This window comes from Lagopus muta, chromosome Z (genome assembly GCF_023343835.1).
Source record: "Lagopus muta isolate bLagMut1 chromosome Z, bLagMut1 primary, whole genome shotgun sequence".
Taxonomy (NCBI): Eukaryota; Metazoa; Chordata; class Aves; order Galliformes; family Phasianidae; genus Lagopus; species Lagopus muta.
In genome coordinates, this window is record NC_064472.1 from 3105118 (window position 1) to 3132086 (window position 26969).

The 26969-nt window shown below is 45.9% G+C and overlaps 2 protein-coding genes across 3 annotated transcripts; both read left to right on the plus strand.

Annotated features, from left to right (window-relative positions):
- Positions 1–1465: 1465 nt before the first annotated feature.
- Positions 1466–8735, plus strand: ATP5F1A (ATP synthase F1 subunit alpha). The gene is made up of 12 exons (XM_048931607.1): positions 1466–1641; positions 2075–2153; positions 3298–3467; positions 4252–4425; positions 4534–4700; positions 4840–4988; positions 5678–5829; positions 5963–6187; positions 6287–6394; positions 7410–7554; positions 7747–7897; positions 8525–8735. Exons 1-12 carry the CDS (start codon positions 1582–1584, stop codon positions 8604–8606), a joined length of 1662 nt encoding a protein of 553 aa, XP_048787564.1. The 5' UTR covers positions 1466–1581; the 3' UTR covers positions 8607–8735.
- A 1479-nt stretch (positions 8736–10214) lies between these two features.
- Positions 10215–26067, plus strand: PSTPIP2 (proline-serine-threonine phosphatase interacting protein 2). Of its 2 annotated transcripts, none has more exons than XM_048931636.1 (15): positions 10215–10286; positions 16944–17044; positions 18709–18786; positions 19702–19736; positions 20848–20954; positions 21708–21770; positions 21897–21995; positions 22191–22236; positions 22587–22666; positions 23640–23738; positions 24135–24231; positions 24529–24610; positions 25079–25113; positions 25604–25661; positions 25847–26067. In XM_048931636.1, exons 1-14 carry the CDS (start codon positions 10254–10256, stop codon positions 25651–25653), a joined length of 1005 nt encoding a protein of 334 aa, XP_048787593.1. In that variant the 5' UTR covers positions 10215–10253; the 3' UTR covers positions 25654–25661; positions 25847–26067. The 2 variants fall into 2 exon arrangements, with proteins under 2 accessions (XP_048787593.1, XP_048787594.1); XM_048931637.1 differs by lacking the exon at positions 10215–10286 and adding an exon at positions 15848–15924.
- Positions 26068–26969: the final 902 nt, after the last annotated feature.

Here is a 26969-nt window from a genome sequence, read left to right on the forward strand (position 1 = left end):
CACTCTGATCACAGAATCACAGAAATGTAAAGGTTGGAAGAGACCTCTAGAGATCATTGAATCCAACCCCATTCTAAAACAGGTTCCCTACAGTAGGTCACAAAGGTGGGCATCCTGACAGATCTTGAATATCTCCAGAGCAGAAACCCTTTGTTTTCCATACTATAGGGTTACTATATCAAAGGGTTAATATAACTCTTTGGGCCCCATGCCTCCCCCAATTGCTCACATATCATGTTATATTTCTGTATGAAAAGACAGTGTATCAAAAGCTTTACTAAAATGCACAGAGATCATGTCAACTGGGTCCTCTTGGTCAACAATATTGGTGACCTTATTACAAAAGGAAATGAAGTTTGTTAAACATGATCTTCCCCTTATGAACCCATTGTGGCTGTGATCAATGACCACATTATCCTTCAGGTGTTTTCCAGTAACTCCCAGCACAATTTTCTCCATAATTTTACCAGACACCAAAGTGAAACTGACAGGTCTGACATTGGCAGATTCTTTTTTCTTGCCCATCTTCACAATCAGAGCAAGTTCACCAGCTTCCAGCCAACTGTGACCTCTCCAGAATCCTGAGAACCATGAAAGATAATTGAGATGGGGCTTGCTATGAATCGGACAGCTTACTGAGCACCCTGGGCCCCATTGGTCCCATGGACTTACATGCAGCCAGATGGAGCAGCAAAATCCACACAAGCTCAGGGTTTGGCTGAGCATTCATCGTTACCACAGACACGGTTTATGTTTCAGTTTATGCCCAGTGCCCTGTGTCCTGTCCCTGGGCATCACCAAAAAGAGCCTGGCTCCATCCACTGACTCCCACTCATGAAGATATGGATAAGCACTGATAAGATCTCCTCTCAGCCTTCTCCATGCTGAAGTGTCCCAGCTATCTCATCTTTTCTCAAATGGGAGATCACAGAATCACAGGATGGCCAGGGTTGGAAGGAACCTCAAGGATCACGAATCTCCAACCCCCTGCCACACTCAGAGCCACCAACCTCTACATTTAATACCAGACCAGGCTGCCCAGGGCCCCATCCAACCTGGCCTTGAACACCTCCAGGGATGGACGGGGCACCCACAGCCTCTCTGGGCAGCAGAGATGTTCCACGCCCATAGCGATCTTTCTGTTCTGGATTCCCTCCAGCAGTTCCTTGGAACTACGGAGCTCAGAACCGGGCACAGCATTTTAAACCTTGCCTCCGAAGGGCAGAACGGAGGGGGAGGATCTCCTCCCTCGATCTGCCGCCCTCAACACGGCTACCACAGCCCTCCTCGTCCCCCACAACCCCAGCTATGACTAGGCACCGGCTCAACCCCCCACCACCCGCAGTTTCCGTGCTCTCCCCCCGCCCACGCCCAGGGGGGACGTTCTCCAAACGCCGCACTTCGTACGAAGCACCGCATCCATTGGCCGGGCCGCAAGGCGGAGCGCTGAAAGAGCGGTTCTGCTCCCTGACGCCCAACGGGGCGGAGCGACGCACCGCCATTTTGTAGAGAGAGCGAGCGCGCCGTGGGCTGGCAGCTGCATCCCGCCGCGTCTCTCTGCTCTCCTCCGCTGCCAGCGCCATGCTGTCCGCCCGCGTGGCCGCCGTCCTCGCCCGTTCCCTGCCTCGGCAGGCCGGCTTGGTGAGCGCGCCTCCTTCGCTTGTCGGGCGGGAAGAGGGCGGCGAGCTGCCGCCATCTTGGGACCGCGGTGACATTGAGGGACCGCGGCCTTCTGCGGCCGGGGCTCCCGCTGAGGGTCTGCTGGGGGTTTCTGGAGGGATGGAAGGGGGGTGATTCGGTGCTGTGCCCGCTGGTGTCCTCAGCTGGAAAGCGGGCGGGGAACGAGCCCTGTGCCCGGTGAAGGTGAGCCCGTGTGCTCGTGCTCCTGACCTTGTCGGAGTATCCTCTCACATGAGTGGGAGCTGGGTTTGATGCTGTAAATGCGGCTTTTTGGCCTCGCAGCAGGACGGCTCACAATGGAGACAGGGTAGATATCTAAGCCTCATTGAAAAATTAATATAGCCTTCCTTCTGTGTGATCAAGGAAACCTTACTGAAACAATTGTTTATTTTAGGTTTCCAGAAACACCCTTGGTGCAGCGTTTGTTGCTACCAGAAACATCCATGCCTCCAAAATGGGTTTTCAGAAAACAGGTAAGTCTGAAGAAAGGTCTGTACTATAAGAATATTGCTTAAAAGCATGATCAGTCAGCTAGTTAGGAGTGTGAGGTGTGTGTGTCAGCTGATAAAATCCAGCAGGATGTCAGTGTACTGTGTAGGAAAGCAAAATACCACTTACAGGGGTCACATCCAGGAGATGTCACTTTAATAATTGTTCAAGTTATGCCCAAACCAAAAGAATGATCGCATATCAACTTAAATGCCCTAGAGAGATCCGCCTCAGTCTTTAAGCTCTGCAGAACTATCTGGAAAGAAAGAAAGAAAGAAAGGAGAAGAAGCAGAAGAAGAAAAAAAAAAAAAAAAAAAAAAAAAACCAACCAAAAAACAAAAAACCCGAACCACCTCAAATTGCAGTTTCTTATCTGCTTGGTAGAGGAATATTAGGGAACGAATGGCTTTCTCAGGCTTGCTTGAATTTGACCTTGTGTCCTTGGGTATAATTCTTGTGGCTGCCAGCATCTCAGTGAGGCTGCAGCGCTGCGTAGCAGTATTTGGTTCTGGCCCACCTCCAATTTTTGACACTGCTTAGACTAAGGATACTATGAAGAAACAATTTTCACTGTGATCCTTGGGGCATCTCAGCTGAGGAAACAAAATGTTGTTCCAGGCATGCTACCAAATTAGAGAAGATAGAGAATACTCATTAATAATACATTACATAGCTTGTATTGAACAACTTGCTGCTTACATGTATTAAGTGCCTTTAAAATACATTTGGTTATGGGGTTACCAGTGAGTTGGCAGTGTTCTGATGTATCCAGTTCTCTGCCTGTGAAACTAACATGTCTTCTTTCTTAGCTAAATATGACCTATTCAGGCTGATGTCTCTCCAGGGAGAGGAATTGACTGTAGGGCATTCTGAAGGAAATTGATGACTAAACTAAATGTCTTTCACTGTTTCGATTGAAACTGATTCAGTAATGAATTGAAGCTGCTTTTATTAGCTGTGTGTACAGAAGCTGTCACTTGCCTCATGCATCATATGTAAGGAAAAGCGTTGCTTTCCGTGTTTTATGACAGATTTAAGGGAAGCTATGTTAACTTGTGAATTTGAGACAAGCTTACTGTGTTCATACTGTGCATTAATTCACTGAATCTGGTTTGAAATATCTCCTAGGCACCGCTGAGGTATCTTCTATTCTTGAGGAACGTATTTTGGGAGCTGACACCTCTGTTGAACTTGAGGAGACTGGCCGTGTGCTCTCGATTGGTGATGGTATTGCCCGTGTGTATGGCCTGAGAAATGTCCAAGCAGAGGAAATGGTTGAGTTCTCGTCTGGGCTGAAGGTTAGCTTTCACTAAAGCGATTTATGTACTGTAGAAGGAGAAAGATGGCTTTTGTAAGAAGAATCTGATACAGTTTTTGGGATAACTCATGTGGAGTTTTTACGGACTTAATTGTAACTTGAATATTTGATATTTCAAAATAATGCTACAAAAAGCAAATTTTGATTTGTGTTGGTTTGCTTTTTTGGTGTTGTTAACTGCTTTTTGGCCAGCACTTCAGCTTTATTTGCTTTCCTATAGGAAGGATTAATCCACTGTCAAGTTAGCTCTTTTGTTTTTGTTGGTTTCACACAGGCTTTTCTGATTACTGTTGAGAAACAGACTCTGTGATCCAGTACATTCTTCCATATGCTGACTTCTTGTAGTCTTAAGGGTAGACTAAAGCTAGAAAGTTGACTGTTCCCTGGGAGTTCTGCAGTATTTCTTCCAGTGTTTTTTTTTTTTTTTTTTTTTAATGCTATAAATTGCCTTATGTAGATAATGCAGTTCTTTTCTCTTGCTGAATTCCTAGGCAAGGTAAATTTATTTGAACCCTGATAATCCTTTTAGTTTTTCTTAGCAGGAGTGATGAGTGCTGGAATTGCAATTAAAAATATCATAAATTCAAGGTTTATGCAGATATTGTTGCCTGTATGGAAGGATATGCAAGCAGAACATTGGTGATTGCTCTGAATTAGATTGAGATCACCAGTGGTCCATGTTAACTGCGTCAGCACTAAACTGTCAGGAGCTCAGCATGGATGCAGATATCATTCTTCTCATGATACCACGATTGCTATCCTAGGGGATGTCCTTGAACTTGGAGCCCGACAACGTTGGTGTTGTCGTGTTTGGTAATGACAGACTGATCAAGGAAGGGGATGTTGTGAAGAGGACTGGTGCCATTGTGGATGTTCCAGTTGGGGAAGAGCTGCTGGGCCGTGTTGTAGATGCCTTGGGCAATCCAATTGATGGGAAGGTAAGTATAACTAAGTCTGATAACACTAAATCTTAAGCTTGCTTCTGTGTGATAGAGACTGCAGCATGTTTGTTTCCCCCCCCCCCCCCCCCCCCCCCCTCTTTTAAGGGTCCTATTACATCTAAGACACGTAGAAGAGTTGGCTTGAAGGCCCCTGGCATCATTCCCAGAATCTCTGTGCGGGAGCCTATGCAGACTGGTATTAAGGCTGTGGACAGCTTGGTGCCCATTGGTCGTGGCCAGCGTGAGCTGATCATCGGTGACAGGCAGACCGGGTGAGTTAAGGGCTCAAACTAAAAGTGTTTCCATAAACAGAGACTTGTGTTCACCTTTATACAGCATTCTGTACATAGCTGAGTGGGAGACTGGGAGAAAGATGGGCAGCTTAATTTAACCTACCTCTGCATTATTTAGGAAAACTTCAATTGCCATTGACACTATAATCAACCAAAAACGATTTAATGATGGAACAGATGAGAAAAAGAAGCTGTACTGTATCTATGTTGCCATTGGCCAGAAGAGATCTACTGTTGCTCAGCTGGTGAAGAGGCTCACTGATGCAGGTAACAGGCTTTTTCCTGATACTTGAGCTTGGCTAAAAGTAACATCTTATATAATAACATAGGAATTTGACAGGCAGGCATGATTTACAAGCTGTGTCCCACAAGTATTGATGAACATCAGTATGAATGGCAGTTTAGTGAGGAGTCTTTACTGCCCAGTCATGCAGATTGCTTGATAACTTCCCTTCAGAAACAGTAACATGTCTGACAAAAGTGGCTGCATATGTAACCTATACACATGGCTGCAAATGTAGCTCAGAAGAAATTAAGTAGATTACCTCTGGGCTGCTGGTCAAGCAGAATCATGGTTAGTAGGGGGAAAAAATATATATATTTCAGTAACAACTTGGTCTATGAAAGATTGTAATACTTCATTTCAAAAGCTAAAAGCTCAGACACCTTGGGCTCAGAATGACTTCTAGAGCTTAAGTGTGTCTTTAACTGAAGTTTAAACCACACTTCAAAGGAGAAAGATGTCTGCAAGTGCTAGACAATAGCTGCCATACATTCCCTCTTGAAAGTGCTTGAGTTAGTCAGGCTGATACGTTGTTACAGTGTCCGTCCATGCAACAGTGCGGTGGTGTTGTCTGGTGTTGCTTCAGCAATGTAGTATTTTGCGTATTGAATTTGTTGGTTATTGGCATGATGATGTAATGGACTTACGGTGCTCTCTGTCACATTTTTTCCAGATGCCATGAAATACACAATTGTGGTGTCTGCAACAGCGTCTGATGCTGCACCCCTTCAGTATCTGGCTCCTTACTCAGGCTGCTCCATGGGGGAATACTTCAGAGACAATGGGAAACATGCATTGATCATCTATGATGACTTGTCCAAACAGGTTAGGAATCATAGTTTACAGACCTCAGTGTCCAGCACTGGTGCTTAGAGCAGTGTGAACACCCAAGGCTTGGGAATTCAAAATTCTAAGTGAGCTGCTGAAATCTGAGAGATTCCTTTGTGTTCCTGTGCAGGCTGTTGCCTACCGTCAGATGTCGCTGCTGCTGCGTCGTCCACCTGGCCGTGAAGCCTACCCAGGTGATGTGTTCTACCTGCACTCTCGCCTGCTGGAGAGAGCAGCCAAAATGAATGATTCCTTTGGAGGTGGCTCTCTGACAGCTTTGCCTGTCATTGAAACTCAGGCTGGTGATGTGTCTGCTTACATTCCAACCAATGTCATTTCCATCACTGATGGGCAGGTAGGACTTGCTCTTTGTATACCAGTACTTCTGAGTAGTTCACTCTAAGGGATGCTTGTAGGCTTCTGAACAAGCTAGTAAGACAATTTTCTCTTGCAGATCTTCTTGGAAACTGAGCTGTTCTACAAAGGTATCCGTCCAGCCATCAACGTTGGTCTGTCTGTGTCCCGTGTAGGTTCTGCTGCTCAGACCAGGGCAATGAAGCAGGTAAACATGAAACTTCTGCTTCTTATAGCATCAGAGATGAGTAACTTGGAGGATGTGCAACCCATTTCATTCTTTCATAAAGAGTTACAAACACAAAGGAAATTAAGCTTAGAGTTCCTGACATTATGAAATAAGAACAAAATTATGGGATCTCCTTTATATTTCTATTGCTTGCAGGCAGGAAGCAGGAGGTGGAGAGTGAGGGGAAGATATCTGCACGGAGATGTTTGGCTCATAAGATTCACTGTGTTGAAATGGGTGCTGAGCTAGCTAGATGCAGAAAATACTCTTAATCCCATTTTTTTTAATCCTGGTACAAGTTAGAAAGGCCACATCTGGAATACTGAGTTCGGTTCTGGGCTCCCCAGATTAAAAAAAAAATGGCAGGGATCTCCTAGAATGAGTCCAGGAAAGGGTGATGAAAATGATTAAGGGACCCGAAGCATCTTCTGTGTGAGGAAAGGCTGAAGGATGTGTTCAGCTGTTCAACCTAGAGAAGAGAAAGCTGAGGGGTCTTAGCAATGTTTACAAATATCTAACCTGTGGGAGTCAAGTCAGTGGATGTGGACTCTTTGGTAGTGAGCAGCAACAGAACAAGGGGCAGTGGACAGAAACTGGAACTTGGGAAGTGTCATACTAGCGCAAGGAAGAACTTCTGCACTGTCAGAGTGACAGAGCACGGTCACAGGCTGCCCACAGTCCTGGTGCAGGCTGCTTTTCTGGAGGTGTTCAGGACCCATCTGGTAGCCTTCCTGTGTGACCTGCTGCAGGGAACCTCCTTTAGGAGGGGGGTTGGACTCAGTGATCTCTGGAGATTCCTTCCAACTCCTGCAGTTCTGTGAGTGAAAGGTCCAAAATCAGTTACAAATCTTTCAGAGAGGCATAAAATGTTAAAAGGCCAAACGGTACGGGATTTTTAGATAGTTGTCAGGTCACAAGCAAGCTGAAAGCTGTCTTCTGAAGATCTGACTACTCGATTCAGTGGGTGGAACTCAGTGTGACCTGTGTCTTGTAGGTGGCTGGTACCATGAAGCTGGAGCTGGCTCAGTACCGTGAAGTGGCTGCCTTTGCTCAGTTTGGGTCTGATTTGGATGCTGCCACACAACAGCTGCTGAATCGTGGTGTGCGTCTGACAGAGCTCCTGAAACAAGGACAGTACGGTCAGTGTCCAGGATGTGACGTGTCTGCATTTCCCAGTCACAGTTGGTCTCTGTGCCAGCATTAAGATGTTCTTTGGACATCGTAAACGAAAGCTTGAGCTGTGTTGCATGCATTCAGAGAAAGCTTCTGTGTAACACTGATGTATTGTGGTAGAAAAATTGCTGATGGTGTGAATGTTTTCTTTCATGTAGTTCCCATGGCTATTGAGGAACAGGTTGCGGTCATCTATGCTGGTGTAAGAGGTCACTTGGACAAGCTGGAGCCCAGCAAAATCACTAAATTTGAGAGTGCTTTCCTGGCTCATGTACTGAGCCAGCACCAGGCCCTCCTCTCCACCATCAGGTATGACTTTTTTTGTTTTATTTCATTGCAAGAGTACTGATGTGAGAGCAGGAACACACAGAGCAATCACTGAATCGTTAAGTCAATGTATCCTAGAGCATGAGGCCATCTGTGCTGCCTCTGACTGGAGGTTAAATCAGCTTGTCTTATGTCCTTGTGCTGTTATCTAGAGCTGAGCATTTTACAGTTAAGTTTAGAAACCCTGCTGGTGCGTAAAGCAAACCTACTTCTGTGCGTGTCCTGTAAGCTGATACTGAAATGGCTTTGTGCAGTCAGTTCTCATGTTTTTGGTAGCCTTAGTGCTGTAGATGAAGTGCTGCCTAGTGCCTTGTTACTGAGCTGACTATGGGGATTTCAGTATTAACATTGTCCTGCTCTGTGAGCTGGGTCTAACTTGCTTTATCCTAAGTTGGATCAAGTGCATTCTTTCAGGGGCATAGCTATGTAGAAGATAGCTGTACTACCTAGCTCAGTGAGGCTCTGCTTTGAGAGTGTTTGTTGACAAAATTTAGTCCTTGAAGAGAGCAAGCTCTTTTAGAGAAGGGGTGGTAGTAGTTTTTTTTTCTCCTAAGCAATTGACTGCATTTATTCCCATGTCAGACGTTTAATTAAACTCTTTTTTGACAGGACTGAAGGGAAGATCTCTGACCAGACGGAAGCTAAGCTGAAGGAAATAGTCACAAATTTCCTGTCTACTTTTGAGGCATAAACTCATCATCTGTTCAAACAGACCAGGCTGTTTTTGTTGTTATGTGCTTTGGCTCCATCGAAGACCTAAACATATGTGCGACTTGAATGTACAGATCTCACTGAGAATAAAAGTTTCCATGTAAAAAGGCTTGGATATGCTGTTCTTAATTACTGCTTTTCTGGCTGGCTACTTTAACAGTGCACTAGAGGAAAGTTAAATTTCTCTGGATGCACTCTTCCTCAAGGAAACCTGAAAAATTGGGAGACATCTAATTGTTGAGGGGATGAAGCTAGGATGAAAGCCTATATAAAAACTACCTGTAGGATTATGTGGCTGACTGCAGTTTCCGTTATGACTACTGTGGTTGGCTTGTGCAGCTTTTCTCCTTTTCTCCAGGTAACTTTCAGAAAGTGTACAGCTGTGAAGCTGTTCACACTTCCTTGGCGTGTGTGGTGGCTGCCTGCACCTCATAGTATTGTCCACTAACAGCCTAATGCTGTGCTACAGTACAGCATGTTTCAGAACTGCAGTCATGCTCCTGGTGGCTGGCCTTCAGAGGTGTTCTTTCAACGTTATTTTCCTTGTATCTCAGGACGCAGCTGCACATCTAGAGATTTAAATGTGGTCTTCTGGTTCACTCCAGTTCTGTCAAAATAAGCTTTTCAGCTGTGACATGGGAGAGGTTATATTGCCGAACATCCATTCCTGGCTTCCTGGAGACGTGAGGTGTGAGATCCCAGCGTGTGGCTGGAGTGGGGAGAAGCTCCCTTCCAGCTCTGGCAGTGAGTGGAAGGATCTATTGGGAAGCGCCAAGCAGCTCTATGGGGCTTTGTGGCCGCAGGGTGGTGCTGCGAGGTAAAGAAATTGTGCGGGTTGTGCTGGAGACTCCTGACGAGCACTGCGGGCTTTGGGCCCTCTTCTGGTGGAAGTATTCATTCCCCTATTTCCAGCGACGCATCGCTGTCAGCACTGCGGTAAGGCCGATCCCACGTGCAGGCGGTGCCCAGCCGTGCCATAGCTGTGATGTGTGGCTGCTGCCGCGCTGATGGTGACAGCTGCCTGCTGCCCTGAGTGCTTTGACCATTGCTGCTCTGTCCTGCAGTCTTTCTGTCTCAGCTCACTTGGGTGTACCTGCCTGTCTCAAAGTGTGCTCTTCCAGTGCTATCAAATCAGTTGGAAAGTGTGTACGTGAAAGGAAGAAATTTGTTCTGGGACGCAGATTTTAGTGCGCTGGTAAGAAACCAGATTGCACCACAGCTGATACGTTATCAGATTGCTAAAACCTTCAGAGCCTTGACCTGAAGCGTGGACCTTACACATCTGAAACAGACGTGACATTGCTACTGGGGCAGAAACTGGAGACATGGGCACTGAAAGAGAAAGCTTTGCTATAAATCTCAGCTTCGTTGCATGCACACAACAGGGCCCTTGGGTCACAAGTCAGCAGATTTAAGTAAGTGGAAAATGCTTTTTTTTTTTTTCTTTTTCCTTTTTTTTTTTTAACCTCACAGGGCTATCTCAGTTGTCCCTTTGTCAGAGCAGAGGCAGCACGTTACCGCTGTGGGTTCTGAATCAGGCTTTCCTGTGCCTGCGGACGCAGCGGGGTGGGAGGGTGTGGGGTGGGGCAGTGCTGGGAGCAGCGGCGGTGCTGGCAGCAGGAGCAGCATGAGGGAGGCTTGGTTCCGGGACCACTTCTGGGTGAGTTGGGGTCTGGGGGAACATTAAAGTGACCCAGGGCATGCAGCAGGACACCTGGTGCCCTGAGGGCTCACCCTGTCCTCACACTGGCTCAAGCCCCTGGAGGAAGCTGAGCTGTTGATGGCGGCAGACCCGAAGCCCGCTGCGTGGTTGAGGGGTTGTGGGCATCCTTTGGCTGGTGCTGCTTATCCACTTGCACCTGAAAGCCACTCAGTGCCGTGGCTTTGCAACCTGCCCTGTGCAGCTGAATTAATAATGTGTGGGCTAATTCTGCAGGGCTGGAGGAAGTTGGTGCTGGACCAAAGGTTTGATGTTAATAATTGGCTGCTTGTGAACTATTTGAGAACACTGCTGTCAAAAAATGTCTTTTGGTGAGTTGCTTCTTTTCGGAGCTGATTTGGCTTGCTGCTGATGAGCTGCAGAAGAAAAGTCGTAGCTTGGGGGAAGCTGTGATTTATTCTTTTGAGTCTGAACTATGCTTTTGGGCACAAGAAGTGCCAAAAAAGTGTTTATCTGCTGCAGAGTATTGTGGCTGTTTGGTTCCCCTTGGTGCCTCAGCTTTCAACGGGGTACAAGAAATTAGGAAACTGGTGCCAAAGTGTGAGCTCTTGGGACTGTGCCTATCAGAATGGCAGATGAGGGCGATGCCCAGGGAGCAGGTCCTATGTGCTGAGATTAGGGTAGGTGAGGGTGCTGAGGAAGTGTGCGTGGTGATTTTAGCCAACACCATGAGCGAAGTAGCTAATGCAGAGCCATCAATATGCATATCAAACTGCCTGGGGAATTAAAGCCAGCTTTGCGTATGGCAGCTGTTTTTCTCAGCCAGTCATTGCCAAGAAATTTCCAGAGTGCCCCTTTTGTTTTGCACGTGTACAACAAGGGAGGGCAGACAGGGTGGTTGTGGTGGAAATGCTGCCCCAGTGCCTGTCTGATGCCAATGGATGCTCTGTGTCAGGGGAAATCATCGCCACGCCAAGTTGAAATGCTTTGTGCTCGAAAAAATGAGGTATCGGCCAAAGAGCCTACAAGCACCACAGCAGTATCTACATTGCCTGCAAGGAAGAAGGAAGGGGTGAGAAATGGGCAGAAAAGCCCAAATTTGGCCAGGTGCAGGGCTGCTGATAAAGGTTCCGTTTGCTGTAATGCAAAGAGAGAATGCAAACTTCCTCCTGTGATTTTTCTCTGATGCTTGAGGCAAAAAGGGAAGAGGAAGGAGAATGCTGCTTTGCCAAAGTGAAGGATTACACAGGGCTCAGGACAGCTGGGTGGGAAAGGGTGGGTTTTGGGGAGGGCTGTGGCTACCCCAGGATGCAGTGCAGGATAGAGGTGCTGCAGAAGGAGAGGATTCAGTACTCCAGCTGATGGAACACCATGTCATGTGTATGAACAAATGTACGCATGGTCAGCTACATGATTTAGGATATAATTTTGTTTCTGGGGTCACAAAAAAAAAAAAAAAAAAGGTAGCCCCATTTGCCCTTGAACCTTTTCTTTCATTCCCCTGTTTTTCTGCTCACTGTTAGGTCTAAGCATAAGGTGCTAAATTCCCTTCAAGGGCTTGGCACCCCAGGAGCTGCTGAAGCTGCATGCTGCCCCAAATGCCCCTGCTTGCACCGTGCCTCGTCCTGCCCATGCTTGCTGCAGCCTCCTACAAAAGTAAGAACATGCCAGAAATGCTCTTTGTTTGCTCTTGCTCTGTCTGCAGTGATCTCTGAGAGTTGAGCAAGCACACCATTGTTTTCATCTGTTTTTTCTTTTCTTTTTTTTTTTTGTTTTGTTGTGGCCTACTGTTCTTCTTTCACTGTACAAACTCTCTTCTTTCATTCTGATGCTTTCCATGGCAAGCACCCAGTTCTCCTCAATCCTCTTATAGCAGCTTCTTTTGGGCAGCTCAGCAGCAAGCGTTGGGTATCACGAGAGCACTTGTTTCTCATGAAGCGACATGGAGAAAAAGGGAAATTTGGCCGAACTTTGCCTTTAGGTATGTATCCGTGTGGGCTGCTAGGCCATGGGGGAAAAATGCACTTTGGAGTGATGTAGACTGCTTTCCTTTCCTCTAGCTCAGCACGTGTGGCCGACTCAGTTGTGTGCTCAGTGCTGTTCCCACGCAGGTGTTACTGCATGTTGCAATGCGACGTTGCTGCCCGTGGGACCAAGCTCATTTCTTTTCCATGTTGCACGAAAGAGCCTCTCTCCGGGTTAAGGCTCAATTACTTCTGCACCCTGCAGAAATCCTCCCAAAGGTTCTTCTTGGTCTCAGCAACCTCTGCAGGACCAGGAGCAACTTCGAGATCACTCATAGCAAGCAGGGCACGGCTGCGTATTGCTCGGTGTTTCTAAAAACAAAAGCAGACATCTAGCTTCTGCAGTGCTTCTCAGAGCAGATGTGGTTGAGTATTTCAAGCAGTGGTCCACGAGCAGCTCTTTTTCTCACTCCTTTGTTCGCATACGGTTTGAGTCTGGAGTCTGGGGATTGATGTGAGGAAGCTGAAAATACGTGAGCAATATTAATATTTAGCTATACTTAATATGTAACTTCACAGCGGTCTGAAACACTACACTTTTTAGAAGTGTCACTTTTCCACCCGTGCTGCAGTGTGAACCTCACATTTCTCACTGTGTGAAGCCTTGTGTTATTTCTCCTCGCTAGCATTGCTCTTGGCCATGTGAACTCCTCCTTGAGAGCCTTGGGGGTATAATACAAACCTAAAAAGGCAGGAATGGGAATTTCCACTCCTCAGAAGCCCTGTGGATCTGGGAAGCATCAGCTGCTGCTTTGTCACCTTGAAATCATCTGTTCACAGTTTCCATGGGCTGTCCTCTAAATAGCACATCTGCTGTTAATGCTGTGGGAGCTTGTACTTTGCAGACCCTGCACTGGATGTGGACTCTGGTTTGGTGTACCTAGACAGAAACCTACCCATTACACCCATGGGGTGCATTCCTCCCAGTGCATTTACTCCAGACAGAGAATCACAGAATGGCTGGTTTGGAAGGGAGCTTAAAGCCCACCCAGCTCCAACCCCTGCCATGGGCTGGCTGCCCAACCAGCTCAGGCTGCCCAGGACCCATCCATAGTTTTGGGCACCTCCAGGGATGGGGCTCTCACAGCTCTGGGTAGTGGTGCCAGTGCCTCACCATCCTCTGAGCAATTAATTTCCTTTCAGTATCTAATCTATATCTGCCCTCTTTTAGTTTAAAACTGTTCCCCTTTGTCCTATCGTTGTCTGTCCGTGTAAAAAAGAAATCACTCTCTCTCCTGTTTAAAAGCTCACTTTCAAGTACTGGATGGCTGCAATGAGGTCTTCCCAGAGTCTTCTCTTCTCCAAGCTGAATGAGCCCAGCTTCCTCAACCTTTCTTCAAAAGAAAAGTGTTCCAGCCCTCTGATCACTTTACTGTCCCTTTTAAGGACCCACTCCAACAGCGCCACAATTTACTTGCTCTGGGTGCCCCAGGCATGGATGCAGTACTCCAGATGGGGCTGTACTAGGGCAGAGCAAAGAGGGCAACCCCCTTCCTGCCCTCTGTCGCCCCTCTGTTGATGCAGCCCAGGTCATTATTGGCCTTCCAGGCTATAAACTCATGTCCTGCTTTTTGTCCACCAGGACCCCCAAGTCCTTCTCTGCAGGGCTGCTCTCAGTGAGTTCTTCTCCAAGCCTGCAGGTACATCTGGGATTGCCCCACTCCAACAGCCTGCATTTGGCCTTGTTGAATCTCATGAGATTCATGTGGGTCCACTTGTCCAGCCTGTCCTGGAGACATCTCTTCCTTCTGCTGTTTTTGACTGCACCACTCAGCTTGGTATCATTGCTAAATGTCGAGAATGAACTCCATCCCATCATCTGTGTCCCTGATAAAGATGATGAAGAGCAGCAGACCCAGACAGACCCCTGGGGGACACCACTCTTCACCACCCACACCTGGACATAGATCTACTGACCACAACTTTTTGGTGTTGTCATCCAACCATCCAACCAATTCTCCACTGAATAGTCCAGCCTTCAAACCCACATCTCTCCTACTTAGAAATGAGAATGTAGGAAACTAAGAATGTGGCAAAACCCTGGTAAGTGCAAGAAGCTCAAGCCATTCAGGTTAACTTATTTCCGACAGCAGGTGCTCAATGATTTGCCTGTTCACCAGCATTTTCAGCATTGCAAGCCTGGTGTCATGCTGCTGGGAAGATGCTGTTTAAGGTACAGCACAGCTGCTGCAGCAATTTGTGCCCAATTTTTATTCTCTTAGATGACAACAACACATCACCCATTTCTTTTTTTTCCCCTTCTCATGGGGAACCTCTTCTCTCATACAGCCTTGTGCCTTATTACTGCGAAAAACTGGAAGGATTCTGTGGGCTGTGGGGGTGAGGACTTTCAACGTTGTTTGGTGAATGCTTGGTGCTACTCTGGTTTTCCAGTGCTCTTTTTGTTTTAGTTTATCATGGCTTTAAACCTTGTCCTCGTTGCATTCCCTATCCTCTTTCACTGCTCTCCCAAGGGCACCCATGGTGGTTCTCTGTGTTCTTTCCATGCTGACGTCTACCCAAAGGCTGCTGCATATGACCCTGCCGAGCCCAGCTCCATCACAGCCCCTTCTGTGTCTATTTTATTTCCTTTGAAATGGGGTAGGAGGCCAAGTTAGGATGTTCCTGAGTTTTGCAACTGTCGTGAAAAGCCATTTCAGTGCAAGCACGCTTCCTTCTTTTGCAGATCCGATTAGCAAAGAGGTGACCTAAATTGAGAACTGGTTGTGTGTTTTCAGAAATAAGCTCATTATGGGGGGAGGTTTGTGCTCAGTAGAGAAACTGAAAGTGTTTGGAGATCTCAGAATGTCCTCTGTTCCCCCTCTCTCATGTATGGACTAAGACTGGCCTGGAATTCATGGGGATTTCCTGCTGCCCCGGCTCTGCTTTCTCTCTTGCTTTTTTGCCACTGATTTTAAGTTCCTGACTGCTAAGGAAGTCCACAGTGATGAAATCCTACATTTACCACAGAGATCAGCCTCGTTCCTCCTCAGTTCTTGCTCTGGGTACAAATTCCTGAAAAATCCATCTCTCTGCTGTCAGCATTTTCACAACCAGCTATCAGCTTGCTGTCATATAGGCTTGGAACACTTCCTGCATCCTTCCATCCTGCTGTTATTCCTCTTTAAGCTTCACAGTAACTATTTGTGGCTTTTGCTTCCTTTCTCACAGCTTTGTATCTACTCTTGCCATTGCTTCCTTTCTGCAGCCTGCTTCCCTGTTCCTTCACGTGATCTTTCACACAGCTTTTACAGAAGGCAGCACCTTTTGCTCAGCCACAAATACGTGTACATACCTGTTTTACTAACCATCAGAATAAAATATGTGTGATTTGTGAAAGCAGTGATTCCTCAGAAGATCATGGGAAGCCTGTATTGGCACCGGGGATTGGGCTGGGACTTCTGAGTTTGGTGGTGATGGGTGGCAGACTGAGGACCTCTCATGGCCCTATGTGACATGTTAAAAGCCATAGGGCAGTGTGTGGGAAGGACTTGGTGCTTAGGGAAGTGGCCTCTCAGTGGTGTTTTGAACTGATGTGAGGGAGTGTCAGTTGGATTTCACAAGGCCACAGAGAAAGCTATTGCAGCAGTGCTGCTTGGATGCATCCACACACTGTGAGTAGTGGGGGAAGCCTGTAGCTCGCTGATGATGTATATTTTATTTTGTGAAATTAGAGCTAATAGTTAGGCTCGTCGGAGATGTCCCCTGGGTCCATGTGGCCATGAAACCTGTTTTTAATTGTATCTGCAGGCTAAACCTGTATGATTCATGTATGTCCCTTTTCTCCTGAAAGCCATCTAGGTTCTGGCATTTTTATAAGAATCCAAATCTGCTGGGGCATCTCTGAAGTCCTTCACTGCACAGTGAGGTCAGACATCACAAGGTGGAAGAAGGGAAAGTGCTGCAGCAGTTTTTGGGGGGCCACAGTGCATTGCAGGGCCAACGATGCTGAGGAAGTATCAATAGAATGTAGTAGGACTGGGCTTTGCTTTGTTCCAAATTTAAGGCCAGCTGGGATAGGGCCTTGGGCAGCTTGATCCAGTGGGTGGCAGCGTTCCCCATGGCAGGGAGGTTGGAACTGGCTGGGCTTTAAGGTCCCTTCCAACCCAAACCATTCTATGCTTCTGTCAAACTGTGATCACCATTCTCATCGCAGAATCATAGAATGGCTTGGGTTGGCTGGGACCTTAAGGATCACGCAGTTCCAACTCTGCCACAGGCAGTGCTGCCAGATGCTGAATCAGTCAGATTGCACAGGACCCTTTCCAACCTGGCTTTGGACACCTCTAGGGATGGGGCTCCACAAACTCACTGGGCAGCTGTTCCAGCACCTCACCACTCCCTCAGTAAAGATCTTCCCCTTGACATCCAACCTAAATCTCCCCTCCTTTAGTTTAAAACCATTCTTCCTTGTCCTATCACTATCTACCTGTGTAAAATTTGATTTCCCTCATGCTTATAAGCTCCCTCATCCTGTACCCTCACCCAGTCCAGAAAGAACAAGACAGTATTTCATGTAATTTATAGGCGTGCTTGCTCCCAGCAGAGCCATTTGTCATATCAGTGCTGGTGGAGGTGCCAGCGGTCATGGACTGCACTAACAGGCATGTGAATCCCATTCTTGTGTTTTCAGAGCACGGATCTGACTAGCACAGTTGGCTATGACAGCATCATTCAACATTTGAACGATGGCAGGAAGAACTGCAAAGAGTTTGAAGACTTTCTGAAAGAAAGGTACAGAGCTCTCTCTGACAGTGGGTTTGGTTGGATCTGGAAAATGAGGCAGTGACACTACTTCTCTTTCTTGTATTCTCATTTTGGTTTCCATCATGTTTAACTGTCCACTGTCTTAAAGCATCTTTGATTTTTGACTCATAAGGAACTTGCTTTTTTAACATTGTCCTTTACCTGCACAGCTGGTCCTGTGGAATCAAGTCTATGCCTGGGTCTCCTCACTTGAGAGGCAGTGATGGCATTGGTCACAAAGCCCAGGAGCATACTGTTAAGGGCATTATCCAAATGTCTCTTGAACACTGATAGGGCATCTCTCTAGGCAGTCTGTTCCTATGTTTGCCCACCCTCAGAGAATTGTGGAATAAAATTTGCACAATCACCTTCTCAGCATTTTGCTCATCAGTATCTGTCAGTCCATCCATATGAAGTATTTAAACAGCTTCCTAAAATGTCTGTATCTCTAACACAAATGCACATGTCCATGTTGTTGACTTTGTAGATGTAGATTCATTAGACACCTTGAGGCAGGTTCTCCTACTTTGCTTCCCCAGGCTATTTTGCCCCCAGTCTTGTATTCACGTTTGCTTTCTCCAAGCTGTCAATATTGAAATTACAATAATTCAGGATTTTTCTACAATGGTATTGATAGTTAGCTTACCTATCTCATTTGGTTGGCCTTGAAGTGATCAGGCAGTTGAACTTGATCTTTGTAGGTCTCTCAGCTCCCTTCTATTCTATTTAACTCCACACCGTTCTGTTCCATCCAACTCTGTTCTACTCCAACCCATCCTCCAGGAGACCTTCTAATGCAAGTCACCAGCAGTACTTATTTCTCTCCACTGACCACGGACATCAAGGTCATCTTGCCCAGATGGAGATACCTATATTTGACCAAGCAAGTGTAGCCTTGAATGTCTGTACAGAACTTAAAGCAAATTCTTAAATGACAGCACATGGGTTTTCCTCGTTTTCCCTCTTTTCCAAGAGGTGAGGGCAATGCAACTTCCCAGAGATGTTTATACTTTACCACAACAAGGTCTGGCCTCTTCAAATGCTGTCTTTAAGGACCAGAGGCAGGCAGGAGAGCATATCTACTGGCTTCAAAAAGTGCTGCACGAGTTTTGAACAGCTGAAACATCCAAGCTGAACTTCAGGCAAGTGTAGGGAAGCTGAGTGTCTATGAGATGCCTGTTTCATTCAGTCACATTTGACTGAAGTCAAGCAATACATACTTCAAACAGATGGACTGACAGATACTGATGGGCAAAATGCTGAGAAGGTGATTGTGCAAATCTTGTTCCCATTGAAAAACAGAGATAAAAATACTTTGATGGCTTACATGGCTGCATTCATCTAGCATCTGCTTAGTTCTCCATCCCTTGGGAAGGTGGTGGTTATACCTATCAGCAACAGGGATACAGGGAGGGCAGCTGGCAGGACCTTGAGTGCAGACAAAACAAACTGCAAGCTCCAGGATGATTTGTGGTGGTCTGGGAGGTAAGTGTCCATTCTGTCACTCTGATGTGACAGCCTGGGATATTCTGCACACTCGCTGTTCCATTATGTGTGGTGAGGGATGTGATTATGAAACTCCTTCTGCTCGTGTAAGCAAGTTTTGGTTTCTGAAATGAGGTTTTTCTCTCATTTCTCTCTTTCCTCAACAGGGCAGTTATAGAAGAAAAATATGGCAAAGAGCTCATTAACTTATCGAAGAAGAAGCCCTGCGGGCAGACGGAGCTGAAGTAAGTTCAGAGTCCAGTGGCTTTTGCTTCTACACGTGTCAATAATTGTAACAATGAATGAGGAAGAGGGAGAAGGAAGGAGGCAGAGAGGAAGTAAATAGCGTTGGGATGTCACTGGGACATTGCCAGATATTCAGAAATCAGTCTTGTGAATGAATAGTGAGTTGGCCTTTGCCTTTTCTAGCAACCAAGTTGGAATTCACCTACTTCCCACTAGATGTAGGCCAACCAAAGTGTCATGGGCACTCAGGAGAGAAGTAGGCTGGTGTCCAAGGATCATGAGGCCTTGGGTTTTCTCCTTAACCTTTCTGTGGCCAAAAGGAAGTCCATGTACTTCCTCAAGTCAAACCATGTGAACATTCAAACCTAGTGCTTTGTCACCCTGCATGGATATTGTGGCTGCTGTGGTTGGCTCAATGAGTGTCCCTTGGCATCTTCTGCTTGTTATTTTGGTTTGATCTTCCTTGGCCATTTGTTTAGAGTTTTATATTGGGCTGCCACTTTTTTTTGTTTGTTTGTTTGTTTTCTCTGAAGTCTTCATGGATTCACCTTGTTTTAACAGGTAGAAAAGTTCCTCATATTTCCAAGCACTCACCTCATGCAATGTGTGGAAAATATTCATGTGTTCTGAGTGATACATTTTGGAGTTTGCTAATAACGTTTGTTTTGAAACTCAGCATTTAGTAGCATCCAGTGTTCAGGACAAAGGTGTAAGGTCAAATTAAGTGAACTGCGTTATTCTCACTGATAAATGAAAACCTGGAAATGTAAGGACAGTAAATAAACCTGTTTTGAGCTCTCTGCTCTTGAGTGTGGGACTTGCTCTCCAGTTCAGAAGTGCTCTGCTGTCACCATTGAATCCTGCACTTGCATCTGGTAGTGATCTCTTCTAATGCTCTGCCTGTGTTTTTTCAGTACCCTGAAGAGATCCCTGGATGCTTTCAAGCAACGTAAGTAATTCTTCTTTTTCATGTGTTGAGACACTTGGCAGTGCTGAAGCCTTTGTACTATAGCTTAGGAAGAAGCAGAGAAACCTCCAAAACTGTATGATATGAGATCAGGTGTAGGCTGTCCTTTTGGTCCATCTCAGCCCAGAGCATGGAGTTTGGAGCAGAGTGTTCCAAGGCATGGGTGTCAGAGTGGAACCATGATGATTCCTTTTTGGGATAACTTGGGCTTTTGGAGCTAGCAGCAGCTTGTAAGTTGTGTGGCACCAGGAGCCGTTCATCGAGAGTTCAGCTGAGTTTTTTTGGGGGCTGGCTCACCTTGTCCTATTCACACAAATGTTCAGTAATCAAAGGATTGAAATGGTTATGCTTTGCCCATCTTAGTGTCCACTCCTCACCATGCGTTGCAGCCTGCTGTACTCTGAGGGTTCTGCTATCCTGTGCCAAAATCTGGCAGCTGCAAATCCACCACCATCTGTCCTGGCCACATTTGTTAGCTGCCATGTTCCTGAGTGGATGTCCTTAACAAATCAGTCCTCCAGCAGCTGAGGCATTAATAGTTGGGTCTGGAACAGCTTTAGGTGTTGAACCATGAGCTACAGCCTGTCTTACCTGCAAATGAGCTGCTTTGCTTGCTGGGTGGATGTTTCATGGCATGGCTGCTCTCCTGCTGGACCTGCTCAGTGTGTCACTGAGCATGAGCCAGTGATTTACTCAGCAATAGCTCTTCTGTGCTCCAAGGTGCTTCTCTGCTAGCCTTCCTTCAGACTGATGCTGTAGGGTGTGATGTGCTGAAACATGCCTGAGTTAATCCGGATGAGGAGGGAAAGCAACTGTGCTCATTTAATCGCTTTTCTTAGTATGAATTTTCCTAAATAAAATACAAGCTGCAGCATGACTGTGAAACACTCCCTGCATAGGCAGACCCTGCTTGGAAGCTGCTTTGAAAGCACTGCTGCAGCTGCAAGGAAATGGATGAGATCGGACTGTGGGTCATTGAGTCAGTTTGATCTCACCAAGAAATCTGGCCTGAAAAACACAGTATTTTTGGGATATATACATGCACACACAAACACAATTAAGTCTTTTTTTTTTTTTTCTTTTTCCTTCGCAGAGATAGATAATGTGGGACAAGGTCACATCCAACTGGCACAAACTCTACGGGAGGAAGCAAAGAAAATGGAGGAATTCAGGGAAAAGCAAAAGCTTCATCGAAAAAAGGTCAGGCATTGCACTGGAACCTTCACTGCAGGTCACTGTCTCACCTGGTGTCCCACAGATCCCTTTCTGTCCTTGTGCCCATCAGAGTGAAAATGTTCTGAACTCCTTCCTACATGTTGTAACTATGCTGTAAGTGTGCAGCAACCTCTGACTTCCTCATTCTCACCAATGTCCTTCAGGGTTCTTTAAGGGACAGAGATAGAAAGCATTCCTCCATTAATGCCAGCCTCAATTAGGAATTTTTTAAGATGTATGGATAGTGTTGTATGATCTACACAGTGCCTGGTAAAATCTGTAAGCTCTTAAACTTCTTATGGCTTGAGATTCCCTTGATTGGAAAATGAGGAAAAGCTGTCAGAACCAGAGGCTGATCAGGACTTAGCAGAGGTGAGTGAGCTTGCTAGTTCTATCTGACTCCATGGAGGTGATACAGTACTACATGTTGTTACTATTCATTTGTACAGCTTCTCCACATACGGAATGGAAGTTTAGATAGGAGTATAGAAAGATAAATGTTCTGGATGGGTTTTGTGAAGTTTGAAGAGTTGTTATCCTTGTCCATGGCAGCTGGATTGAGGCTAGATGATCTTTAAGACCTCTTCCAAGCCAAGACCTTCAATGATTCTAAGACACGGGAGTACCTAATTCCAGGCAGAAGAAGGTCCTTACAGCCATTGTTCTGTAATGCCATCATATGGTTCATGACTCTTCCTTTCCTAAGCCATGCTGACTCTGGTTCTGTTGTCTTCACAGATAGAGCTCATAATGGAGGCGATTCACAAGAACAGGAATTTGCAGTACAAGAAGACCATGGAGGTAATGCAAGCGTACTGCTGTCTCTTGCCATACGGGTTAATGCTGCTAAAATACACAAGCATGCAGCCATATTTGCATCTCATTTGCTTGCTGACACATTCCTGCTCCATTTGGTGTCTCTCCAAGGCCAAGCGGCTCTATGAGCAGCGCTGCAGGGATAAGGATGAAGCAGAGCAGGCTGTGCACCGCAACGCAAACCTTGTCACACAGAAGCAGCAGGAGAAGGTAAGGATTGTGGCTGGCTGTGCAACATGGGAAAGGAGTGTCTCTTCTCACAGGTTTCCTATCCCAAGTCCTTCTCTCAGTTCTGGGGTTAGAATGGCATGAGTGGGCTGCTGACCTTCCCTGGTGGGGCTACTCTGCTGTGAGTGATCCACCAGGGCTCTCCTATACCTTTCTTCTCTCTCCCATCTCTGGCAGCTCTTCCTGAAGCTGGCTCAGACAAAATCAGCTCTGGAAGATTCAGGTGAGTGTGGAGACACAGCATACTGGTTTGGAGGGGCATCTCGTGGGATGGGAGGAGGGAGAAGGAAGCTGAGCTATAGATCCTCAGAAACAATAGGCAACACCTATCTTGGAGAAGCCCATGTGGCCCCACCATATGGCCCCACCATACTCCCTGTATTCTCCCCGGACATGACCTCAGTCTTGCTGTGGCGCTTTGCATCCCAGTGAATTGTTCACTGTAGAGAACCCACTATTACTGGGTTCTCTCCAGGCCCCTTCAGCCACTTTTGGCTGGAGAAGGTACCATCCAGCAAAATATATATATCTTTAATTAATATTTACCAGTTGACAATTTGGTTTCCCTCATAGACAGGAGTTACCAGCAGAGCATTACTTCACTTGAGAAGATCCGGGAAGAATGGCAGAAAGAGCACATCAAGGCTTGTGAGGTAAATGCCACAGTGCACTGTGGTCCCATGATATCCATCCCCTTGCTGCAGGACATAGGGATAAAGTGCCTCTGTGTTCCCTTCATGTACATTGGGATGTATTGCAGCTAACCCTGCACGTTTTTCCTATTTGGATTCAAGATCCCACCACTTCAAGGTTTCTACTACGTCATTTTCTTTTTTTTCCACCACCTTTTAAAACCAACAGAGTAGAGGTACTTCATGGTGACGTTTTTGCCTGTTACCTGCTTGCATGTTTGGTGTTGCCATCATCTAGCTCAAACAGTTGAAGTCTGAACACCTCTTGACTTGAGGCTACAACCACATGAACACCTAGCAACATCTGTCTTGGATGCTGACACCCTAAATGCATGGAGCATCCATGCCTCTGTTTCCATACATCCTTGGCTTTTTTAAATTTCTCTGCGTATGTGGGAGGGAGGTGAGAGGACAGCTGGGACTATAGGACCAGAGGGTCCCTTCCACACCAGCACAGCAGAACACTGAGATCTTCCTGAGCTTAGCACCCAGCTTGGAAATACCTGGTTGCATAGAGGAATGGTTTATCCTCTAGGCAAGCTGGAATACTTGTGGATTCATAGAATCATTTGAGTTGGAAGGGACGTTTAAAGGCTATCCAGTCCAACCTCTCTGCAATGAACATCTAAAGCTAGATGTGCATCTGCCCTGCAGTAGATCAACCCCACTTGTTCCTTGCTGACACAGTCATCTTTTTCATGTTATTTGGGGTAGAAGAGGATCTTAGATGTTACTGGACAGTGGACTGTGGGGTCATAGTAGGTGTCCTTGCTCAACCCCTTTTCTTTACTGCTAGTCAGAGAAAGCTTTTTGGAACAAAATGTGATCAAGAGGTGAACTTGAATCAACTCAGGACATGTGAACAATAAGTCTCCTCAGTTGCATTCATGACTGTACTGGCATGGGAGCCACCAACTTGTCCTTGTCATTGCAGTTCTTTGAGACTCAGGAGTGTGAGCGCATCAGCTACTTCCGCAATGCCCTCTGGCTTCACGTCAACCAGCTTTCCCAGAGCTGTGTCCAGAATGATGAGGTGAGTCATTCTTTCTGTTTTGGATCAGAGAACTCTCCTTTTGAATGCTCAGCTACCTGGGTTCTCTTTTCCAAGTTTTGTCAGGCTGTAGGAACAGGAATGATCTCCTGAGTGCAAGCTTTTCTCATATTAGCAGTTGGAAAAACAGCGAGTAAACAGAACATGAATGAAAATGTATCCTCAGCTCTCTGCCATCAACACCACACAAAAGCACTCACTTCTCCCTGGTTAAAGAAAATTGTGGTTGAAAACAATGAGACAAATGAAAGGCAGAGGGAGGTGACCTTGCCAAACATTACACAGGATCACGTCTCACCCCATGTGAGAGACAGCTGACTGAATAAAAGACCTTTTGGTTTCTGACATATAGGAATGCTTTTCATTTTCTTTCTGCAGAAGTATGAGGAAATCCGCAAAAGCTTAGAAATGTGCAGCATTGAGAAGGATATTGAGTTTTTTGTAAATTTACGCAAGACTGGAAGTTCGGCGCCAGGTAAGAGCTCAGTTCAACCTCCTGAAGCAGCACTGACTTGCTTCTATTCCTCATCTCTCTGTTGTGCTCATCAACATCAGTTTGGATGCAAAAACCACTGATTTTGTAACATCCTCCTCTCATTCTCTGGCATGCAGCACCAGCCCCTGGAGATAATCTCCACTTTTTGGAACACTGGAGTTCCAATCAAACATTCTCCTACAGAGATAGGGGGGAGAGGGGGAAGGACAGCTGAATGTTTTTGTTGGCAGGTAACAAATTAAAGGTCTGTACTTTGCTGTTGTTACCTTTTCATAGCTCCCATTGTTTATGAAAACTACTACAATACTCAGAGGAATGTGACTCCTGTGAGAAGTCCAGCTTCTGTACCTATATCAAGGTAAGGCACATAAAATGAACAATTGGAATTGGTCTTGCAAATTATGCTATCTCTCTCTCTCAAAAAAAAAAATAGAAAAAAAGGGCTAAAGTCTCTTGCCAAGGATGAGTATTCCCTCTGGCTGTCACATCAGGAGAGAAGTCATGCACAACTATACTTTCATGATGTCTCATCCTGGGTGGAGACATGTGAAAAAGCATTCCCTGGGGCTCACCTGTGGATGGTTTGTCAACAAAGTGCTTGTTTTCCTCTCCTGCACTAGACTGCTGTTGGTGAGCTAGCCGTGACCTGCTTTGGTACCAGTTATTCAGAAAACCTAGGACTGCCAAAGCTCTGCTCTCTCATGGGCTCTGGGAGGATGATTTGGGACCTGCAGAACCAGAGCAGTTGGGCTGGTGCCCTTGGATATGAGGGGATCCCATAGTCACTCAGATCCTCAGCTCTGTGTTTGTTTTTTTTTTTGTGTAGGAGGGGGCCTCTACCCACCCCGACCAGTGGACCAGGTGAGTTCCTTGGGCTTCTGACCCCACAGAGTATCTCTCTGATCTTGTTCTTCCCCATAGGATTACAAACTTGATCTTTCTAAAGGGCTTGCTTGCACTCTAGCTCTTTCTATGAGTCTAGTCTCCATGAAGGATGGTGGGAAGTTGGCCACTGACTTTGGATACAAGGCTTAATCTAGAAGATCTGATCAAAGCCCTCTGCATGAGAATTTCTGGAGACTTAGAATGCCCAAACTTGGAGTCTCAGCAGGCTCTGCAGTTTAGGCTCTTCTCTGTTTAAATAGTTGTATCACTTCCAGGCCACTTCAGGAATGGGATTCTGCAGCGAGACTCAGAATAAACACGTTCTGCTTTGGCATTCTGGCAAATCAACTGATCTCTCTAAGCACCATTCACTCCTGGCTCCCATCCCTTTAACACAGTTGGCCAGTGCATGTTGCTTTTGCCCCGCATAAAATCCCTTACTACATCTTTGTGCTTTCTGTTTTAGGTGATCCTGATTATGCCACAATTGATGGCTACAGCTTGATACACCATTAATAGCCACTGTAAGTACTAAAGGAAGGGATTAATAATAGACACAGCTGCAAAATAAGAATGGTGGTAAAAGAAAAGCCACCATTCAGAAGGATGATACTTGGGGCTGATTAGTGGGAAGGGATGGTCATGTCAGCTCTCTTGCTCTTGTCTGAGCTGAATCTGTGACTGAGACTCTGCTGATCCTGTTCTGTAGGTTCTTCAGGCAGAAGATATTGTTGGTCTGGCCAGCATGGCAGAATTGGTTTTTCAGTTATTCCCAGCAACACAGAGCTGCAGCGCTTCTCCATTTCAAGAAAATATTTGAGGACTCTGATAATGATTTGTACATGTAGAAAGTACCTACTAAAAATCTTCTCCTTTGATCAGAAGACTGCTTGGACGGATATCCTGTCTTCATACTCAGGATTGGGGGGGGGGGGGGGGGGGAAGAAAAGGCAAAAAATAAAAGGCAATGGACTGGAACATTATCTCTGTCTAAAGGAGGTTTTAATTTCAAATTCTTGCAGTGTGCCACCATCTGGGAGAGCCTGAAGCCTTTTTCTCTCCAGAAAAGTAACGTGCTGAGTGGAACTGTGCAAGGCTTTGGGCATGCTGGCTTGTGTCAGAGCTAAGGTTGCATTTTGTCCTGTCTCTAAAATCTTTCATTAGTAGCGATCAAACTTGTAATTTGGGTTTAGTTTCAGTTATGTTTCTCAAGCAGCTTTTGCAGAGGTGCACCATGACTTAGACTGTGGGTAGGCTATGCTGTTTTTCAGGCTCATGGTATAACTTGTCCTGGTAGGCTGTGTCTAAATCTGTGACACCAAGAGCTGCTGGCTGTATGAACTCCAGGTTGAATCCACATGACTTCTGTGTCTCATAGATTTACATTATTTCCTCATTTGGAAAGTATCATAATGAGCTTTAAATTCTGTCCTGCTACACTGTAATGAAATGTACAATAAAAGAAATGTTTTGTCCTGTGTTTTGTTTTGTTTTGTTCCATTTTTTTTTTTTCCCCATAATCTTTTACTTGATCTTTCAAGTATACAAATATACCTGCTGTGGTTTTAGTTCTTTAAATACATATATATTTAAAATAACAATTCTGAGTTGTGTGCTGGATGTGTTATTTTTTTCCTACAATATCCTGTTTGCTTTCTGTCAGGGCTGAGGCTGATACACTTTCAAAGCATCCTACTGAATCAGGCCAGCTGTTGAAAAGCAGCTTTCCCTAGCTTTCTGTTTTTCGACTGAATTTTTCCTTTTGAGGGTTGGATAGGATCTGTAATTCATCAGACACGTTTGCACAGATTCTGGACATGACTGTACCACTT

Bases quoted from the DNA above. Each gene is read 5' to 3' on its own strand.
- ATP5F1A (XM_048931607.1), top strand. From the start codon at position 1,582: ATGCTGTCCGCCCGCGTGGCCGCCGTCCTCGCCCGTTCCCTGCCTCGG. The intron at 3,468-4,251 runs GTTAGCTTTCAC...TTGCTATCCTAG, and splicing joins AGTTCTCGTCTGGGCTGAAG to GGGATGTCCTTGAACTTGGA. The intron at 5,830-5,962 runs GTTAGGAATCAT...GTTCCTGTGCAG, and splicing joins ATGATGACTTGTCCAAACAG to GCTGTTGCCTACCGTCAGAT.
- PSTPIP2 (XM_048931636.1), top strand. From the start codon at position 10,254: ATGAGGGAGGCTTGGTTCCGGGACCACTTCTGG. The intron at 18,787-19,701 runs GTAAGTTCAGAG...GTGTTTTTTCAG, and splicing joins TGCGGGCAGACGGAGCTGAA to TACCCTGAAGAGATCCCTGG. The intron at 23,739-24,134 runs GTGAGTCATTCT...TTCTTTCTGCAG, and splicing joins GCTGTGTCCAGAATGATGAG to AAGTATGAGGAAATCCGCAA.